We start from the raw sequence: 19,487 nt of genomic DNA, 5'->3' as shown, positions 1-19,487 counted from the left end.
CAGCACAGTACTTGGCTTTGAAGTCGCGACGATAGGTGTCCTGTAGTTTTGGATCCTGGGCTGGTCTGAGACTGCACTTTCTTCAGCATCTACCACCTAGGTCTTAGCCCCTTGGTATACAAAAATGAACTCATCCTCCCCGACTAAAATATACAGAGCTACAGCATGTCCAGCTGTGGGGTGCAATGCACAGACCAACATCACCCAGCAGCACTGCCTAGAGAGCCAAGAGGGATCCTGTATCCAATGGAAACTGTGGCAGCTGATATAAATTACAGCATGGCAAGGATGCTGCTATGCAACACATCCCTGATCCCTAATGACCATGAATGGGCACAGCCTTGGTTCTCCCCTGCACCCAGAAGATACCCCTTCCTGCAGCTCAGTTCCTAGCCACCATGCCAGTGCAGCTGACAAGGGGAAGAGCATGAACGGGCCCAGGAATGAACAGCTTGTGCAGTTGTTGCCGCTGTACACCACCAAACCACTAGCTGCTGCCTTCTGTTCCAGCCCTTAAAACAACACTGCTCAAATGGCATGGGCCTTGGCTAAGTGACTAAGGTGACACAGGCAAGAGCAGCAAGGAAATACTGCATGCTGCAACCTCTTTGGAACAGGGGTGATCTTGTTCTTGTGTGTACTTACAGCCCCTAAACCGACTTTAATTATCCATCCTTAACATTTCCTCTAGTTTTGCCCCCCCCCTCCCTCCCCCCCCCAAGCTAGGAAGGCCATTGGCACAGCTACTCTGGTAGGAATGTGACTGGGCTTGCCTACAATGGGTCTCAGTGCTGATTATCCAGCCCAGGAAAAGTCAAAGAGTAAAGCCCATTGGATGCCTCTCCCTAAGAAAAAAGTAGCCATAGCTTGGTGCAGCTGAATTCTCCAGTGAAACCAGGGTACTCCTGACTGCAGGCTTTGTGTTGATGTTTAGCGTGCCGGCAGCAATGTGCACCCTTCTCCTGCCCACCCCAGCATTCATTTTATTGGGCATATAGCACTCATCAGTCTCTGGCGCAGCAGCTATAGCTCTGGCAGGTAGTTAGGAAAGCTGGGTCTGTAGCACACTGAGATGGTCTCTTTATTTCTAGTCCCAAAGCAGTGGGAGGGTGAGGAAATGTTTCAAGGCAGGGGGAACCTCTGTCACGGCCATGGGTTTGGGTGAGGGGTGAGTTATAACTCTACAGTGTGCTGATAACTCACCCGGCCCCAGACTCTGAGCTTAGCTAGCTCATTTGTTTGGGCTGTTCAAGGACGGGGCATGGTTCATTCCTCCCTTGCTGCTCTCCCCTGCCCTGAGTGTCAGAGTGCCTCACGCAGGCCAGCATAACTATCATGTATCAAGCTGCTCTACACAGAAACCTGGACAAGACACTGACGGAAACCCTGACCTTTCTCCTGAACTATCCAGCTCTCTGTATGTGCCTCTGAGCAAACCTTGTTCATCATATTAAACTCTCCCCTAGGTCTATGACTTCTGCCCATCATGGACCTGGACCGTTTGTAACCCCTGGCTTTGCTAGGACACTCAGCACAACAGCCTCTAATTGTAGGCCTCTGCTTGAGCTCGAGTTCCACCAGCCTCTCCTTGAGCTCTTAAGTTCCAGCAGCCTCTTCTACACATTAGCATTAGAACCTGAGTCCATAGCCAGAACTCTGCCCCCAGACTGCCCCCTTGGGCTGTTCTTCCTAGGGACAGTGAAAATGGTCAGTGAAAAGCTTCTCAAGCAGTACCGCCCTTGGTCCAGAGGGTATCTTGCCAGGGATTAAGAAATGAAACCTGATTTGGCCAAGCGTGGGATCCTCAGTGCAAAAGATAAGGCCAGCTGAAATCCAGCGTCCCCCCTCCTGGATTTGCATGATGTGGCTACAGACCCTCCTCTGCAGCAGCCTGTTCTGATACTATGTCTTTAGCCTCACACAGAGAACAAGGCTGGTTTTGGTCTCAGGTGGCCACATGGCACACCGCTCCAGCCCCCTCGTCTCCGCACAGACAGGCCTTTGTGCTGGGAACGGCTCTCGCCTGTCACCAGAGCAGAAATGCTGGATGTTAGCCACTCGCTGCGAGCTGCATGGACCCTCTGTCACTCCTGGCCATGCCTCTGGATGCCTCACTCTAGCATGGGGGGAGGAATGGATCTTCCATGGGAAAGGAAAAATAGACTCAAAATCAGTCTGATTACGGGGTTTTCCCAGGTAGAGAGCAAACTCCTAAGAGAGATGGAGGCAGAGTCCTCTTGACTAACCAGGCTTGGGAGCACCTGCTGTCTCATAGCCAGGTGGTCCATCTGGTACCTGCCGCTGCTTCAAGGCAGTGATGTGATTTGCAGGTCCTTCTGTAGCATCCCTGCATGGTCGGGAGCAGATGGAGGCACTTTGCCATTTCCTGCAGTTAGAAAGGTAAATAGGCTGGGATGGGGAACAGAAAACCCCATCCCTGTGTTTTTCTTTCAGGGAGGAGAGTCACACAGATCTTGCTTCTCCTTAAGCTCTTTCCCCCTGCCTACCTGTAGGTCTAATGAAGAGGGAAAGTAGTGCTGTACACCAATTTCCAACTGGACTGGCTCAGAGCCAGGGAGGGCAGGCCTGGAGCAGAGCGAGGGAGAGAGGCAGAGTTGGGTGGATAGTGCCTAGAAAGCCTTTCCTCCTGCATCACACCAAATAATGTCAAAGGAGGATTATAAACCTCCTGCAGGGACAGCTTTATCGTGGGGGAATGGAGAAGAGACGGTTCATCAAGTTGGGTCAGTTCCTCCTATCCATCCCCAGCACCCCACAGAGATTCCGAAGGGACAAGAGACCGCTGGCCAGATTCCCCCTGGCCCCAGCTGCTGCAGACCTGGGCCATACAGGGCACAAGCAGCCTCCCTAGCCTGGGACCCCCTGTCCTCCTGGGCTGGGCAAACAGCAAGGGACTGAAGCTCTCTCTCCCCCTCTCATGCCCAGTAGCTGCTGTTTGTCTGCCTTGGGATTGCTGCAGAGCCGAGAGCTGCCGCAGCTTTTATGATGCCAGCCTGCGTGAACAACTGCATCAGCCCCAGAGATGGGGAGAAACAGTGAATGGACAGCAAGGCATTAAACTCCCCACGCTTTCTGGGGTGCCCATGGAGGCAGGGACACACAGAAATAACAGCACGGGGCATATAAAATAACACAGTGCTGGGAAGGTAGCCCTTGAGCCTGCGAATTTCACTTCCCGTTTCTGTGTGTGACGGAGACAAGATTGTCAACGCAGGACTTTAAACCTAGCATGGTGGCACAGTGGAAGGACAGGGAGGTGCCTGTCTGGCTGCTACAGGCTCTCACGCGCAGACTGAGGGGAAACTGTCCTTCCACCCATGGATGATAGTTCACATCTGAGCAGCTTGGGCAGGAGTTCTTCTGCTGGTATGGAGCAGAGGCGTTCTGCTTGAAAACCAAGCTGGGAGGGTACGTGCATGTGCACCGGGAGGGTATGTGCGTCAATCTAGCCTGGAGTAAACCTTCACTGGGAGAAGCGAAGAAAACTGTAAGGCCAGGAGAACATCTGCAGCTCAACAGCAGCCAGGAGGAAAACGAGGGGATGTATCATGAGAGGTTTCATTCCTTAGTTAAACAAATTTTCACCTGAAACAGTAATCTGGGTTAGGGAACCCTCACTGCAGAGCTCTGAATTCTCCGTGCTGGGATGGCTGTGCTCTGGTAATTAACACAATAGGTGTCTCAAATGCAAACTGGGTCCCAGCTCCAGTGGCTGGCGGCATCAACTCACCCTGCATCAGAGCTGCCCTGATTTAATCTGACGTATTTGAAAAAGCAAGAAGATCTCTAGGGGTTGCTCAGATTGGAATACCTTTGTCCCTCTCTCATTTGTTTCTGCTTTTTGCACCGATACGCCTTGCTGGCCTGTGAAAAGGACTGAGCAAGAGCCATCAAGACCTCGAGCAACAACATTGCAAGACGCGAGCTTTTTCTCAGAGGCCCTGAGGATTGTGGCCATCCATCTGAGGACTTAACCAACTCATCCCTGCAGCATTCACAGAGACTCTGCTCTTCCAAAAAATCTTTTTCCCCTGGCGCTGCCCCACCATCTCCCCCACATGCCTGTCTGCTGGCGGTGCTGTGTAACTCCCCAGGGCGCTGGAGGTGGGAAAGAGCCTTCCCCTGGCTAGTGGTGGCCTCTCGCTGCTCTCCCCCTGCCTTATGATGGGCTGTCCCCACTGTCCCCAGCCTTAGTGGTGCTAGCAGAGGGCAAGGGGTGCCAGTGGAAACGCAGGCCTGGGAAGCAGGTCACGACAACCGGCTCTTCTGGTTCCCTTCGTGATTCAGCTGAGGTGTGAACAGTGTCCACAGGATCCTTCTGGCACCTCCCTGTAAACTTGGCTTTGTGGCTGGTACAGCTGCAGCCCAGAGGAGGGGCGATGCAAGGAGAGACGTGCCAGGCTCCGCCAGCATCGGCATCTTGTCAGCCACCAGTTAATCGCGAGCATTTGCCTCGTGCTAGATGTGTTGCTGGATGCGGTAATGCCCCTGCTTTTCTGTCTGTCTCTTTGCAAATGGATCCATGTGCACTGGGCTGGGAGCTCTTGCTTGATTAACGCTGCCGGTTCAGAGAGCAAATAGCATTAACCACGGTCGTCCCCTGGCTCTGGCCATGGGGCAGACACCCTCCTGCTTGTGGGCTGAGCTGGCTCTCAGTACAGCCTGTCGCCTCACCCACACTGACACATACATGAGCTCATCAATTCACGCCGGGTTAAAACTCGATGGGTCGGTTCCACCACAACAAGCGAGGTTTAACGAGAAAATATCAGCAAAAGACACACTTTTACTTCCTGAAATAGCCTGATGTTGTTGTTTCTGAGTTTTGGGACGAGATAGATGGGGGAAAGAGAAATAACTACTAAGAACTCAAACCAAAAGCTGAACAAAACTCTAGCAACTTTTTGCCTTTGGGGAGCTGCTTTGGGATATTAACGCAGCTCTGTAGACTACAAGATGGACCAGATCCTGCAGCGACACACTTTGACTATTCCCAGCACTCCAGAGAGCTGTCGTACCTCCCCAAAAATGAACCCTCCCGCCAGCTGCAGCCAAGCTTGACCTAAAGCCTCCAGGTCACTACAGCTTAGTCAATGCGGCTTTCAAGTGCCGTGATGGAAAAACCCTGTGTCAAAGCTTCAGACACCTCTCCAGCTCGCCCTTGCTGAGCATCTCAAAGCACTTCGCAAAGAAAGGCTCCCAGGCCCCTCTCGGAGCCCAAGAGGTAGCCCAGTGATAGCAGACAGGAATTTGTCCCCAGACAGAGGGGAGCGTTTGGAAATAGAGGCCCAGATCTGCAAATGCAGGACCAAGCACAAGATGAATGCCTCTGCTCTGCGTGGTTGCATCTCAAACTGTACCGAGCTTCATGGCAGGGATAAACAGACAGATTGTTAAGACTTGTAAAGCATCAATTTAACCGCAAGTGTTCCTAACCTCTGAAGATCAGCCACCTAGGATCTCTCCTCCCTGGTAGCCCACGGCTTTTCAATAAGCCCTATTTATGTCAATATCTTGAAGCCCCAATGCCGTAGCCTGAGTTGATAACTGGTTAATGGTTCCAAATGGACAGGCAGGCAGATTTGCGTGGAAGGCTGCAGGAACCCTGAATTGAATCCGTTCTGGACGATTGAGCCGATCACATTAAAGATAATTTGTAAAGCAGATTTTTATAAGGGACTCCTTACAGCTTTTACGGCAGGGAACTTTTTATTTCCTTATCGGAAGAAAAGCTAACATTGTCAGAAGGGGGAGGTAGTATACATGGATGGGAACAAAAAGAAATGGCATTGATCAGATGAGCATGAAAGGTTTTCCAGAAAGCAGGTAGTGTCTCTTGCCTTTGTCTCATCTTTCTTGGGTGCTAGGTACCAAACCACATTTTCCAACAAAGCCCACAGCTACTAATTCACTTATAACAGAGGATCCTAAGTTCCCCTCTCCCCTTCTCCTTGATAAGCAAGCTTGTCTGCATTCAAAGCTTACATATGGCTTGTTATATATAAACCCTCAGCTGATTTTGGCACAATGCATTGCGAACTTGAGAAACTACCTGCCTCAGTATGGCATTCAGACCTGTGGTTTAGTAAGGACTGTCAGTCTGCTGTGGCTTTGTGCAGCACCTAGCACAGTATTGTGCTGGTCCTTCCCTGCAGCCCTGGGATGCATCCACAGTACAAAGAAGTGCACAAATGAATGAAAGGAATGAATGAATAAGTAATATAGGATCAGTCATTCCTGCAAATGTGGTGGATCCACCACTAAACTGGTCCAGCTGAGAGTCTCGCCCACACAGGCTGCAGGGTACTTGGTGATCACGGACAGAGGTTGGGAAGGATTATCTTCCTGGAGCATTGCAGAGCTGGCTGTACCCTTTGCTTGGCAAGGCACCACTAGATGCACCACTGGCTTATCCTGGCAGAGCTGTCAGCGGGACAGTGCAAGATAAACTGCCATGCTACTGCAGAGTGGCAGGAGACGAGATTGCCTGACTGCTGGCAGCAAAGCCTCGAGAACAGCCAAAAATAGGATAATTCGGAGAAAAAAAGTCTCTCTGGGCAGGACAAGGTGAGATGCCAGCCTGCCCCAGGGTCACTGTCTGTGTGTCTCCTTGGTGAAAGCAATTCCTAGAGCAACTGTGGGAGCATAAACCCCTTTTGGTTCACCCAGCACAGTCACCACAGCATTATTCCACCTCCAGTGCCTTTCCCGGGGGTTGCAGGGAGGGTTTCCTGCATGGAGCTGCCCAGTGGAGGGATGAGAAGGAGGGAAGACCAGGTGAAGAATGGCATGGAAAGTTCTGAGACTCCTTGTGAGGAGCCAGAGCTCAGCCAGGCACTTGCCTGGAAGCAGAGAGGAGTGCAGGGAGCCCGGGGCTGTCCCTTCCATCACCTCTTTTTGCAATGCATCGCAGATCTCTTTGTCCTAGGCATACAGAGGTATACCCAGACCTGGTTTCTCATCACTCTGTTAAGCTTTTCCCTCTGTCTCCCTGGTTTCTTGACCATCATCCCCTTCCATTTCACCTTTGTCCTCATCCATTTTAGCTGGACCATCCAGTCACTGTGCTCTGTTGATCTCCCATGCCCTGGATGTTATCACCTCTGTCTCTGCTAGCACCAGGGAACCCTGGGCCCTGGCATTTGCTCTGACGGCCGATCCTTTGGCCCAGACTTTGCAAACTGCAGCCACATCTCAAGAGTCACAGCCCAGGCAGCCTGGCTGCTCTTCTAGGATGCTGGCCCCCACCCTGCCTCCAGCGCAACTTCTCTCCAGCTGCAGATCCCACTCCTTCTGCAGGCACAGCCTGCCTCTTACCCCTGCAGAAGGCTGCATACCGACCCGGGGGTGGCACATGTGCCCGCTGCCATGCGCTCCAGACCCAGCCACCAGGAGCCTAGCCTCAAAAAGGCAAACATTGGTTCTATTTGCATTTCCCAGTTCATTCACAAGCACTGTAAACCCAGACTGCTGGTCCCCCTTCCACGACTCCCACAGCCGACTCCGGAAAGCCCTCCAGGATGGCATTAACCCATTCTGCACTGGAGCAGAATAAAAGAGTCCTGCCCCAGGGCACTTCGCAAAGTGGGTCACTCTCCCGCTTCTAAGATCAGTGCTGGAGCCCAGGGCAGGACCGAGCCCTGGGGAGGGGACAAACGGGCTGTTCTGCAAGCGCCAGGGTAGGTCGAACGGGCTGCGGAGAAGTCGATCCGAATCTTTCCCCATGTCCTCCTTTCCAGGGATGGATCGGCACCAAAGGGATGGATCAGATGCCATCAGGCACCCAAGTGCAAAAGCGGTGAAAGGAAGGGCTGAAACCTGGGAGCAGTGGAGCCCCTCCGCAAAACAGCCCACGGGAAGTGTGTGTGCTGAGGGGAGCGGGGATTTCGGGGACGCTGGACAGCTGAAACCTTCCATCTCTCCTTCCGAAACATCTGTGCTCGTTACCCAGCCTTGTGGCTCCCTTTCCCGGGAAGCCTGGCTGCCATGCCTCGCTAGACGTTGCTCGATCCAAAGAGCAAACAAACGGCCTCAGCTCCCAGGACTCCGGAGCCCACAGCCTGCAGCTGCTTCCGAAACAAACGATCGTGTTGTTCCTCTCCAAGCCGGAGATGAAACCGGCCCCGACTCTCTCCCACCCTCACGCAGATGCTTCCACACCTGCTCCAGCCCCGGGCGCGCACCCCAAAAAAGCCGATCCCATCCTTCCCCGCCGCTCCGCAGCACTTCCCGCACCCCCTTCCCTCCATCGGCACCCCGCAGCCCTCCTCCGGGGCTGCCGCGACCCCCGCAGAGCAGGCAGAGCCCACCGCCTCCCTGGGGGGGACACCGGCCGGCAGCGGCTCACCTGGTAGGAGCGCGGCCGCCAGGATGCAAACTCCGATAGTCCACCAAGATGCACGGCAACTTGTCTGCAGCTGTGAAGCCATGAGAGTTCCTTAGGAGAAATGGGCAAGGGTCGGTCTGGCAGCGTCGCTGGGCCCCCCACCCTCCCCGCCCCCGGTGATGTTCAGGTCTGCTTAAAAAAATAAAAAATAAAAATAAAAAATTAAAAAAAAAATAAATGTAGGTGCAGGAGGACAAAGAGGCGGTGCGCCCAGCAGGCAAGCCGGCGGGAGGACGGGCGGCCGGAGGAGAGCTTCGCACATCCGCAGGGGCCCTGGGGCTCGGCGGGGCGCGGGGGGCCCCTCTCCGCGGGCTCCGGGCGCTCCGGCCGGCTGCGGGCGCCGGGGCAGCGCGGGTGCCTTCCTCCGGGAGCGAGCACGTCCGCAGAGCCGGGCGAGTGAGGAAGGGGGGGGGGGGGGGGGGGAGGGAATGCAATTAAAAAAAAAAAAAAAAAAAAGGAAAAAGGGGAAAGAAAGAAAAAAAAAGAAGGGGGGGAACAAATAAAGAAAAGCGAGGGAGAGCCCTTCGCGGGCTGCTGCCGCCGGTCGCAGCGCGGCGGTCCCGTGGCTCCGGCGGCGGGGCTCGGCAGCCCCCGCCCGCTGCCCGCCCTCCGCTTCCCGGGGCGCGGGGCGCCGGGAGCCCGGCGGCTCTCAGGCGGCGGCGGCGGCGGTGGCGGTGACGGTGGGCCGGCTGCGGCGCTCCATGGCCGGGCGGGGGGCGCGGGTCCGGGCCGGCCGCGGGGCGGAGAGGGACGGGGGGGGGGGGGAAGGAGGAAGGGAGGGAGGGAGGGCGGCGCGGGCTGCCCGGGCTGCGAGGCACGGCCGCCCGCTCGCACTCGCACACGCACACGCACACACTCCCGGGCGGGGCGGCGGCGGCGCTCGCCCTCTCCTGCGTGATGTCAGTGCACAGCGGAAGGAGGGCGCAGCGTTAACTCTTTGCCTGCCCCGCAGCCCGGGACGACGCCGGTCGCTCTCCGGCAAGCCGCTCTCCGGCGGCCGCCCCGCTGCCGCTGGGGGCGGGGGTGGGGGGGGGGGGGGAGCTCCCCCGGGGCTGCCCCCCCCCCGGCTCCGGCGCCTGCCCGCGTCGGCTTGAGGGGCGGGGGGTGGTGGTCGGAGCTCCCCAGCCTCGCCCCTTCTCCCCGCCAGCTGGCTGCTGTTGGCAGCCGCCTTTTGTTCGGCGGGTGTCCGGCGTGCTTGCAGGGGGATAATCTCGGAACCCGGGGCGGCTCTCGGTGGGTTTCCTAAGGTGCTCCTCGGCTGTGCCTCGGCACCCGGGTTTTGTGGACTTTGGGGCTTGTTTTCTGAATTCCCTTACGGATGGATGGTGGAACGCCTGGGCCACGGCTGCCGGCAGTGACAGCAGCCTACCTGTCTGGCCAGCGGTACGACGACGTGTAAAAATACCTTACGTAAACCGCGTGTGAAATAGACATAGCTATCATATGGAACCTAGAATTGCACTCATACGGTGCTTTGGACGTAGATCCCAAGTAATACACGGCGTTTTCGTGGGGCCTGCTGAAAGAAGGAGCTTGCTCTGGACACGTTCTGTGCGCTTTGATAAGCGAGGGGATTCAGAACCGGCACAAGGGCTGATGCACTGAAGGAGGGAGGCACTGGTTCGCTGGGCTTCGTAACAGCCCTTATTATGTGGGCACAGATACAGCCTTCGTGGATCTTTTGCTAAGGAGGTATTTAGCCTGCTAATGCCAGCTCCTGAACTGCCCTGGCCTCCACAAGGATGCTGAACCCCAAACAAAGATGTGAACAACAATGACAACAACCGACAACAAAGTCATGTTGATTTCAAGCTCCATTAGAATAACACAGGAACAAATCAATGCCTGGCAAGCAGAAAAGGACAGAATCGGTGGGGAAGGATGCCACACATAGTGGAAAAGGAAGGGGGGGGGGGCAGCCAGCAGCTATAAAAAGATACCTCTAAGGACCCCTTCAGCAGTCTCCTCCTCCTTTTAATTCCTTTAGAAGTTAATTCCTGTTGGAGGGAAGGATGGACAGCTCTGTAACAAAGCGGATTAGCCAGATACAAGGTTTGTTCCAAAATAACAAAAGTTATTACGTAGTAATGAGGTTTAGCTAATAGATTCACAGACTTTAAGGCCACTGGGACTCCTCTGGACATCCTGCTTGTGGAGCGGAGGCTGCTGAACTTGCTCTGATGATTTCTGCCTCCCACCTCTTCTGTAAAGCTGCAGGCCTGAGTTTAGGAGCGTAACCCCCTGTCCTTGTGGACAGGCAAGCTATGGAAAGCTCCTGGCATCCTTGCAACAGTTGTTATTTTCAACCATTTCAGTGGCTGGTTTTCCTGTCCTTGGAGTGTTTATCTGCCTAGTTTCACCTTTAATCCATAAAATCTCATTATTTCTTTTCCTGACTCTATTAAAGAGATACCTCTGATGAGATGTTACTTCCCTGGGCAGGTCTCTCTAAGTTGCGATCGAGTCCCCCACATTACACGATGTTCCAACTTACATTTTTCCCAGTGTTACACTCTCCCCTCTCCCTTTTACTGTACTGCAACTGGCACCTGAGCTAGCCTCTGCTGAGATGCATAGGGCAGGCCAGACCTCAGCACTATTGTTTTAAGCTTTCTGCAAACCCAGGCAAAGACATCTTGGGTTGGTTACCCTCGCTCCACACGTTCAGGGTTTCCTTCACAGGCCCAGCAGCCAGTGGTTTTCCTCTGCGAAAGGAAAGAGCCTAGCCAAAGCAGTGATTATGCAGTACACCGGGCAGGTCTGTTCTCACCCTTGGCAGCCCTTTGGTGCACTGCTTGGCCACGGGGAGCAGTGACGGTTTGGCAAACCCTGAAGTTGCCCACGTCATTCACTGTGAGGGCTAGGAAGGGGAACGCTGTTCCTGAGGGCTTGTGGGTGACACAGAACAGACATGGCAAAGATGTGAAATTCCCCCCTGGTTTGTTGCAAATGCAAATCTGAAATCAATCACAGAAAGAAAAACTCGGGATTGATCATATCTTGATCTAAGCAAGGTGACATTTCAGTGCTACGTCAGGGGTACGATTAAGATTTCCTTTCAAGAATATGGGGAGATTTGATAGAGCCTCGGGCCTTGGCCTCCCAGATCACAGACCTCAAACATTTGAGACAAAAATGTAAATCCATTAGCAGCAGCAGCAGTAGACCATTAGCCCTGGTGCATCAGGCCTAACTTATTGAGCCAGAATGTATTATTTTCATGATCCTGCGCAAAGCAAAACCCATCACATTTGGCACAGTTCTGGCTGTTAACTTCTAAGATTTATTACACAGTGCCATGGGGCCCCTGTTCTGCAGCTTTTTGTGAGTCCAAAATTTCCGTGAAGCCCAAGGGGACTTCTGCATGAGCAGGAAAGGCAGGAGTAGAATACTTTGGTTTGGCAGTTTTTTTGTTATTTCTAGAGGAGGAAGATCATAATATGTAACATATTTATTTGCATCATGCTTATTTTTTTGATTGGGGGAGGTCTCTGTGTGCATGTCCTCTGTGGCGCTGATGGGGCTGCCTTCTGCTTTGCTACATCAGCTGGTTTAGCCAATTGTTTCTTTCCTTGTTTCCAACCCTCACAGCAGTAGGTTTCTAAAGCGCATCCCAGCCAGAGACGTGGAGGAGGAGCCCTAACTACTTTATATACCATGCTGCCTGCAATAATAGGACAGGGGTTTCAAAGGTTGCCCATCCTTTCCAGTCCTAGTATAGGAACATATGAACCACTCTGAGGCTCAGAAATCCCCTTCATAAATCTATAAACATATTCCAGTAGAAACAAAGAGAGAAAAAAACAGCCCACCTGGTGCTTCAGATAGTCCAAAGGACTGGGCTGTGAGGAATTCTCCCTTCCCCAAGGAAAACCATTCCTAATACCGTACAGAAGTCATATTTACCCCCTTTCAATTTTTAGGGATGGTAGAAGTCTCATTTTAGATGGCAACTAGCCATCAGAACAGAGATCCAAAATTTATACAAGCCCCTTCCTCTACACCCCTGTGAAATCTGTTTTAGGCACAGATACTAGAAATGGTGTAGTAATTTGGCCGACACTTACATAAGTTGTCATGCTAATATAGGTCTTGAAAATTGCAATTAAAGCATGAAACAACATTTGGCTGGGGGAAAAAAAAAAAAAAAAAAAAAAAAGGCTTGCTTGTATTCAAGCACTGTTTTGTCCGCCCAGCATTTTGGCTGTTCAGCCAGCACAAGAGTTTTCTGCTGATGCTGACATGTGAGGTAACGTCTCTGCAGCAACCTGCTGTAATAGGACGTTTCACGTGCACCTCCCAAAATCCTTCCCACTGGCTAACGTGGTTGAGCATGGTCTTTTGGCAATGTGCAGGAGGACACGGGATGGGTTTGGTACGGGTTCTGCAATGACGCAGCTCCTTTGGATGGGGTCTTCCCTGGCAAGCTTGTACATATCCTTCCCCAGGGCTGAACACTTGCTGGGCTGAAGTCAGGGGAAAATGGCTCATCCAAATCTTTGTAAATGCATCTCCTATCTGCTCTGGGATGAGTGCAGCACATGCTCAGGAACAATGGAGCTGGGCTGATGGATAGCCCTCAGGGGACCACTGTGTTTCCAAAGGGGCTGCTGCCTGCCAGGGAGGAAGAAATGTCACCCAGGAATTCCCCCACACTGGTGAACTCCAGTTCCTCCACTGATGTCTGGGGCTGTGCCCCCACCCCCCTTCCAGAGCAGCGGCCACTTTCCAGGGGCTCCCTGCGCACACAGAGTCTGGCAAGGCCCTGCGACTTGAAAGGCTCAGTGGGAATGGACATCTTACATTATATTTTACAATTACGATTACCAGAGGGGGTTGGAAGGAGGGAAGAAGGGGGGGAGGAATTGCTCTTTAAAACATTCCTCAGTGGGTTTTTTCAGCTGCCTTTGTTTGATGAAGAGCCCACAGCAGAGGCCTGTCATTCTGAGCTGGGAGCGCATTTGACACTCCTGTCTCTGCCGTGTACCTGGTGTGTATTTGCTGCAGTGCTGATTACATTAACTTCTCTGTTTATAAACATTTTGAATCAGTGCAGAAGGCTGTGCTGAACAGAATTTTAAAGCCGGCATCAGTTTTATTTTTGCTTTTTCATCTGTAAACACACATAATGTGTCTGTAGCACAGTCAACAATGAGGGATCAGAAGTGCAAAGGGCTTCCTGAGCTGATTCTCTGCTTGGCTTCACTTCTGAGCTCTCCTGATACAGCCTCCTACATGCTTACATGAACACACATACATACGCACACGTATACGCTGTACAGACAGCAGACACTCCTTCAGATGTGAAAGCACCATCCTTTCAAAAGGCAATTCAGTGCTGATAGTCACTCCTGTCCTGCTGTTCTCTGGATAGGGCCAGCAGTTGGAGAAGAAATTAAATCTGAACTGGTGAGAAAATTGCCTCCCAGTTAATGGAAGCTGATGCAAGCTGTAAGCAGTCTGCAAACAGCAGTGGGGTTTTTCTGTCCCCCTCTCTTGAAGGGCTTGTAATAGCCTTGCTGCAATGCTACCTGAGTGCCTTAACCCTCTCGATCCCCACAGCACCCCCTTGTGAGGCAGAAATTAAACCATAATCCTCATTATACATGGAGAAAAGAAGCGCAGGGAGATTAGGAACCCCGGCCTTGCAGAAAGCAGTACGACTCCTGCTACAGGCGTTTGGTGGAAAGTGGCTTGAAGTGCAAGGCTGGTGGCCTTGGGAGGACCCACATTTTGGGGATGCCCAACAACGGCTGATCTGAGTGCTTTTCAATCCAACCAGCCACAAACTGGGGGTGAATTTGGGCCGGAGTACTCGTGCACGAGTAAGGCTGCTGCAAGCAGCATCCATATCTAGCTCAAACCACTGCACCATGCAGCTGTTTGGTCCACTCTTTTCTTCTTGGCTTTCTGGGCCGACACACACCTTCCACTCCGGCCATCAACAGTAAAGTTACCGCCGGGAGACGTTTTTAATTTTGGGTCCGCTCTGCGTTAAGCAGAGGAAGGGATGGAGTCTTGATAGGTTAGGAAGAGGGCGCCTAACTTTTTTAAGCGCCCTTGAGGTGTCTCCTGGCTTACAGTTGCAGGAACCGGGGGTCACGTCTCCCGCGCAGGCGGTGCCGGAGCAGGAGGGCCTGCGGCTGATCCCACCCTTCCCGGGACAGGGACCACTGGGGCGGGAGGAGCGTTTCTGGGGGAGCGGAGGGGCCGAAGGCCTCGCGGAGAAAAAGGCGGGCCCAACCGGCCGGTGCCTCTCTGCAATCCCCTCACGGGAGCCCGGGAGCCGGCCCCAGACACCGCCGCACCAAGCACAACGGCCGAGCACCATCTAGTGTCGGCAGGGCCGGCTCTGCCCCCGGGAGAGGCCACGGCCCGGGCGGGCAGCCGCCGGTCCCGCCGCCGTGAAGGCACGGCGACGAGGGGGCCGCGGCCGATGCTGCCTTACAGCCGCTCCGGAGCCGAGTCCGGAACGAGCCGTCGCCGCCCCCCGTCCCCCCGTGTCCCTCCCAGGGCCGCAGCCTTTCCCCGGCCCGGGCGGGCTGGGGGAGCGCCGGCTCCGGGACAGCAGGTGTCTGCCTGCTTCGCGTTGGGGTCCGTGGGTACGTGACCGGGTTCCGTGGCGGCAAAGAACAGTTGCTTCGGCGAAGCTGCTTAAATGCTTGCTAGAAGGAGCTATCGCCTTTCTTGACAGAGCTGACATCTAAGGAGGAATGAGAAGGTCTGTCTTAACATGCACACAAACGTGCCGGCTTGCACTTGGGATCGCGCGTGTGCGTATGCGCGCACCGAGGGCCTGTGCCAGGCAGAAGATTAGACGCAGCGTTCACAGAGATACGATGGCACAGAGGAAGAAAATATAGAAATAGAAAATGAAATCAGCAGAAATATTTCAAAGGGCATGTGTTCCCGGTGTTGCTAATGAGGTCCGGCAAGGGGAATTCTCTGTCTCCTCTTCAAGACTTGTCTCTCGGCTCCAACATCTGAACCGATACGCTCTCTGGCACTGGCACAGCTCATTCAGAGCAGGCACAAGCCTCAGCGGTTATCGTATTAGGAAATAACATGCATTATTGAACAGCGCTGTAGCCCTGCCTTCCCGAGCGCCTTGGCAGTGCCCGTGCATGGCAGGGAAGGCAGGACGCTGAGTCCCAAACCAATACCCAGAATAGCCTTCTGACTGAGCATTTTAGAAGCCGCTATGCAGTCATCCATGAGGGAAAAGCCACAGAGAGGATTTCTTCTGAACTGGAAATTCAGTGACACACTCTGCTTCGGATTTGAATCGGGATCAGAACTTGCTGTAAATTTACAAGTGGAAATAAGGCCTTTGCTTCTAGTAGCTGGACAAATAGGCTTCTTTTCTTGCATAAGCTCTTCTGGGACTTGATCTCTGGATCACAGGGCGAGAAGTCAAGAGGTTTGCAGGCCTGTCTCATTTGCAGGCTGTCAAGTCAATAGCACGAGACTGTAAATTCGATGCTATGGCAGTAGAGCTGCTGCTGTGAACAGGGAGCAATAGCCCCTGCAGCCACCACAGTGAGTCTGGAGGGCACATTGCCATCGGCAGGGTAACTCCACTGTCACCCTGCTGGAATCCCTGGAGATGGACCCCAGGTCAACTCCCCCCTGTCAAGGTGTACCTCTGGAGCAACTCCAATCATTAACTTTAGCAAATCTGCAGCAAATCCAGGCTAGACATGGCTATATTTGTGGTGTAAACCTGTAATGAGCCAGCGCACTCCCTGTCTGTGCTGGCGTGGCTGGATGCAGAAGGCAGCCCAAGACCCGTTCCTGCGCCACTACGCCGTTGCAAGCCTTGTTAAAATCCACATCCAGGTAGGGAAAGATTTCTGCAGCACAAGCAGCTTCCCCGTTCAATCCTTGCCATTTGCTTCTGAGGCACATCCAGCAGAGACTGTTCTCTCTCTCTTCCCCGCTTCCAGCCAGGCTGTTAATTTCCGGCTGTCACAAACGAGCTGTTTCTCTGCGAGCAGGGCCCTCTGCCCCGCCTGCGCCAGGCGAGGCAGGCATCAGCCTTGTCAGCATCAGAATCGGCCACGGGAATCAACACATCCCGGTGATGCTGATTTATCGCCCTCTAGGTTGTCAGCATAAATACTTGATAAATACAGATATGAATAATACAGGCTGAGTTTACCTTGTTGGCATTAATGAATCTCTTGTTGGTGAGCAGGAGGAGACTATTGCCAGGCTGTGCATGCAGTGGAGGTCTCCTGTGCGTGCTCCTCCGCCACCCCAGGGAAGGCAAGGGGTTTCACTCCAAACAGTGCTTTTGTGAACCTAGAGTACACCCCCTTGCAGCCTGTTTTGTAAATGCCAACTGGGCCTGGCTGATGTCTATTCGGAGGAATTTTGCTGCAGTCTGAGGAGTGAGCAATGTGAATTTGGAGGGACTCCAAGGGAAATGTTTCTGTCAGCCTGGAGTAACTGCAGAGGGGCCATTGAAATGACGTTACTGTTCTCTCTCAGAGGACAAAGCTCTCCTCATGGGCCAGTTCCCTCCTCCTGTGTAACTGTGGGAGCAATCAGTCTCCTCCGTCCATGAGCTTCTGCTTTCTTCTGCAGATGCTGGAGGGAGGAGGTCACCTTCCTTATGCTGAGTTCCTAGGAGATCACAAGACTTTTCCAAAGACACTGGACAGGGAGGCTTTGCCCATCTCCCTGGGAGAGCTGCTGGCCTGGTGCCGGGGACAAGCATCTGTCCCCACGGCAAGTCTACCCAGACTTTCACTCAACCAGCCAAAGAGCCAGTGTCTGCCTGCTAATTCCTACTAGCCATTTGGTTAGGGCTTTTTTGTGATGGAAAAAGATCCTAGGAAAAATTTGGTAGATCTATGGTACTTTACAGTCTTCCCATGAGGAGAAAGGATTCATGCAGGCCTGGGACTTGGGGGAGCCAGGTTTATTTGGTCTACCTCCTCATGTTTGGGGATAATGTGACTATATTTCAAAGTGCTGTGAGACCCTGCCATCCTGGACACCCAATAAGAGTTGTAGACTGACTTAATGAGTCATCTCTTTCCAAGTGGGGAGAAAAATGTCACATTAAATTTTTGTTTGCAAATTTTTCAAATGTGTAGCTTGAATTCTCGACATAAATGAGCTCACAGTGGAAACTGTGTGCAGGGCTGAATTTTCCATGGCCATGTTTTTGGTGGAGATTTGGTGATGTTTCCAGGTTCCAAACCCCCCTCTCATGGAGTAACTGCTAAGCCAGCATCTACATGGAGTTTCATGGTAGTAAAATTCAGCCTGTCTTCTAAAGATCTGTGGCAAGAAGACAGAAATCTTTTAGCAGCAGAAGCAGACTCCTGAGTTCAGCCTGTATTTCTGACACATATTTTCCCATGTAATCTTCTGTGTGGTGTTCAAGGCCAGACAGGACTCAGTTATATTTTTTTTTTTCCCCTGATATAAACAACTGGGGCAAGAATTGCCTTTGCAGCAGAGCTACCAATGCCTGTCTATCTGTCTATGATACCTATTCTGCTAGTGTGTCTGAGCATCCAGATCTGGGTCTGAGTCTTCATCATTTCGTGCCTCAGTTTACCACCAGAAAGCATGTCACAGCTAACAGGGAAGTTCAGAGGCCAAAAGCCCTTAGTGGCTGGAACATGCTTAGCCAGAGCTTGAATAAATGAATAGATGGTTTCTATCTGGAGCATTATGGGAAATTGGACCTCTTTAGAGGTGACGTGTTGTGAGATGGATAGTAACAGGGACAAGCTGTTAAGGGCTTTCTGTCCTTCTGCAGGCAGCAAAGGTTTCTTTTATCTTTTAAGATAACCTGAGAGGAGTAGGACTATGGGCTTACTCCATTTGTCAAGTGATTTTTTAAAATGTATTTAAATACTTTTACAGCATCTGTTAATGAAACTTCGGTGACCCTGGGGCTCCTGAGGGAATCCATCTGCATCTAAGTGACGGAAAATGAACTCGTTAATGGCTGGGGCCTGCTCAGTCAATATAGGAAATTGATCCCCAGTGATGAAGGGCTGGATGGGAAGGGGCTTGGCTAAGTGGGTTTTATCCTCAGGATGAGTAGGGATGGGTGGGTGGGTAGGCAATGCAGAGCAGTGACTGATGAAGAAGATCAGATGGTGGCTGGGAAAATGCCTCATTTTTACTGCTAACTGCAGAGATTTAGAAGGGCTTGCCAAACTGAGGTACTTGTGCCTGAAGGACACGTGGAAAGCCTGTGTAAGATCTGACTGCAATCTCTCTACTTCTCTCTTCCATGCTTGTACACCACCTAGCACCATGGGGGGTCTTCTTTCCTTTCCTTCCCTTCCCTTTCCAGTTTCCCTCTGGGAAGGAGAGATGGCTCTCCAAACCCACCCATCCCGGCTCCCATCAAACCTAATTTCCTCCTGTCACAAATCATTCGGAGTGGGGAGGGAGACTAGAGCTCCTGGAATCGCTGACACTATGGATAATAACAGAGGATAAAGGCTGGCACTACCAGAAAGCAATTGGAAAGCCATGCACCAGGCGCCTGGGTTCTCTGGGAAGTGCTCTGGAGCAGTTTGGAACATCTGTCCTGCATCTAACAGGAGTTACTTTGGGAAAGAGCTTGTCCTGATCTTGCCTTCACTTGGGCTAGCAAACTCCCGTGAACTCCATTTCCAGTGACTCTGGAACACTTGCCTCTCTGCCATTTGCTAAGTCCCTTCACCTCCAGCTCATTCCTTTCCTCTGTGGCCTTTCTGCACTGCAACAGGACACAGGTTCCCCTACCTTGTGCTGAGCTTGCCTATGAGCAGGGACTCGCAACTCCAAGGGTAGCTGGAGTGGTAGAGTTACATCACTGAGGGAAGGATGTAAGGGGCAGAAGATCATACCTGGCTACTTGGCAATCTGCTGCAGGAAATGGGAATTATCTGTGTGGCTGTGGAGACCTATTGCTCCTGCTTGAGGGGAGACGTATGAAGGTGGGGAGGGGGATGACAAATTAGAAGAGGAAAGAAGGGAATAGGAAGCAGTTTTCTGCATTTGGGGCTGTTGTGTGTGCAATCCCCCTGTACGCACCATCTGTGGACTGGTAAAACCATGTTGG

The 19,487-nt window shown here is 52.7% G+C and overlaps 1 protein-coding gene across 7 annotated transcripts in view; it reads right to left on the bottom strand.

Annotated features, from left to right (window-relative positions):
* Positions 1-8,529, bottom strand: part of NECTIN1 (nectin cell adhesion molecule 1) — a 107,744-nt gene extending 99,215 nt beyond the window's left edge. For all 7 annotated transcript variants that reach the window (XR_007506000.1, XM_049800195.1, XM_049800189.1 and 4 more), the window contains exon 1: positions 8,369-8,529. Coding sequence is in view for 6 of the 7 variants with exons in the window: in XM_049800195.1 (XP_049656152.1) it covers positions 8,369-8,450 (82 nt within the window). In the remaining variant the exon portion in view is untranslated. The remainder of the gene's footprint in view (positions 1-8,368) is intronic.
* Positions 8,530-19,487: the final 10,958 nt, after the last annotated feature.

The sequence above is a fragment of the Accipiter gentilis genome, chromosome 5 (genome assembly GCF_929443795.1).
Source record: "Accipiter gentilis chromosome 5, bAccGen1.1, whole genome shotgun sequence".
In the NCBI taxonomy this organism is placed as follows: Eukaryota; Metazoa; Chordata; class Aves; order Accipitriformes; family Accipitridae; genus Astur; species Astur gentilis.
This window is presented reverse-complemented; position numbering and strand designations above follow the sequence as displayed.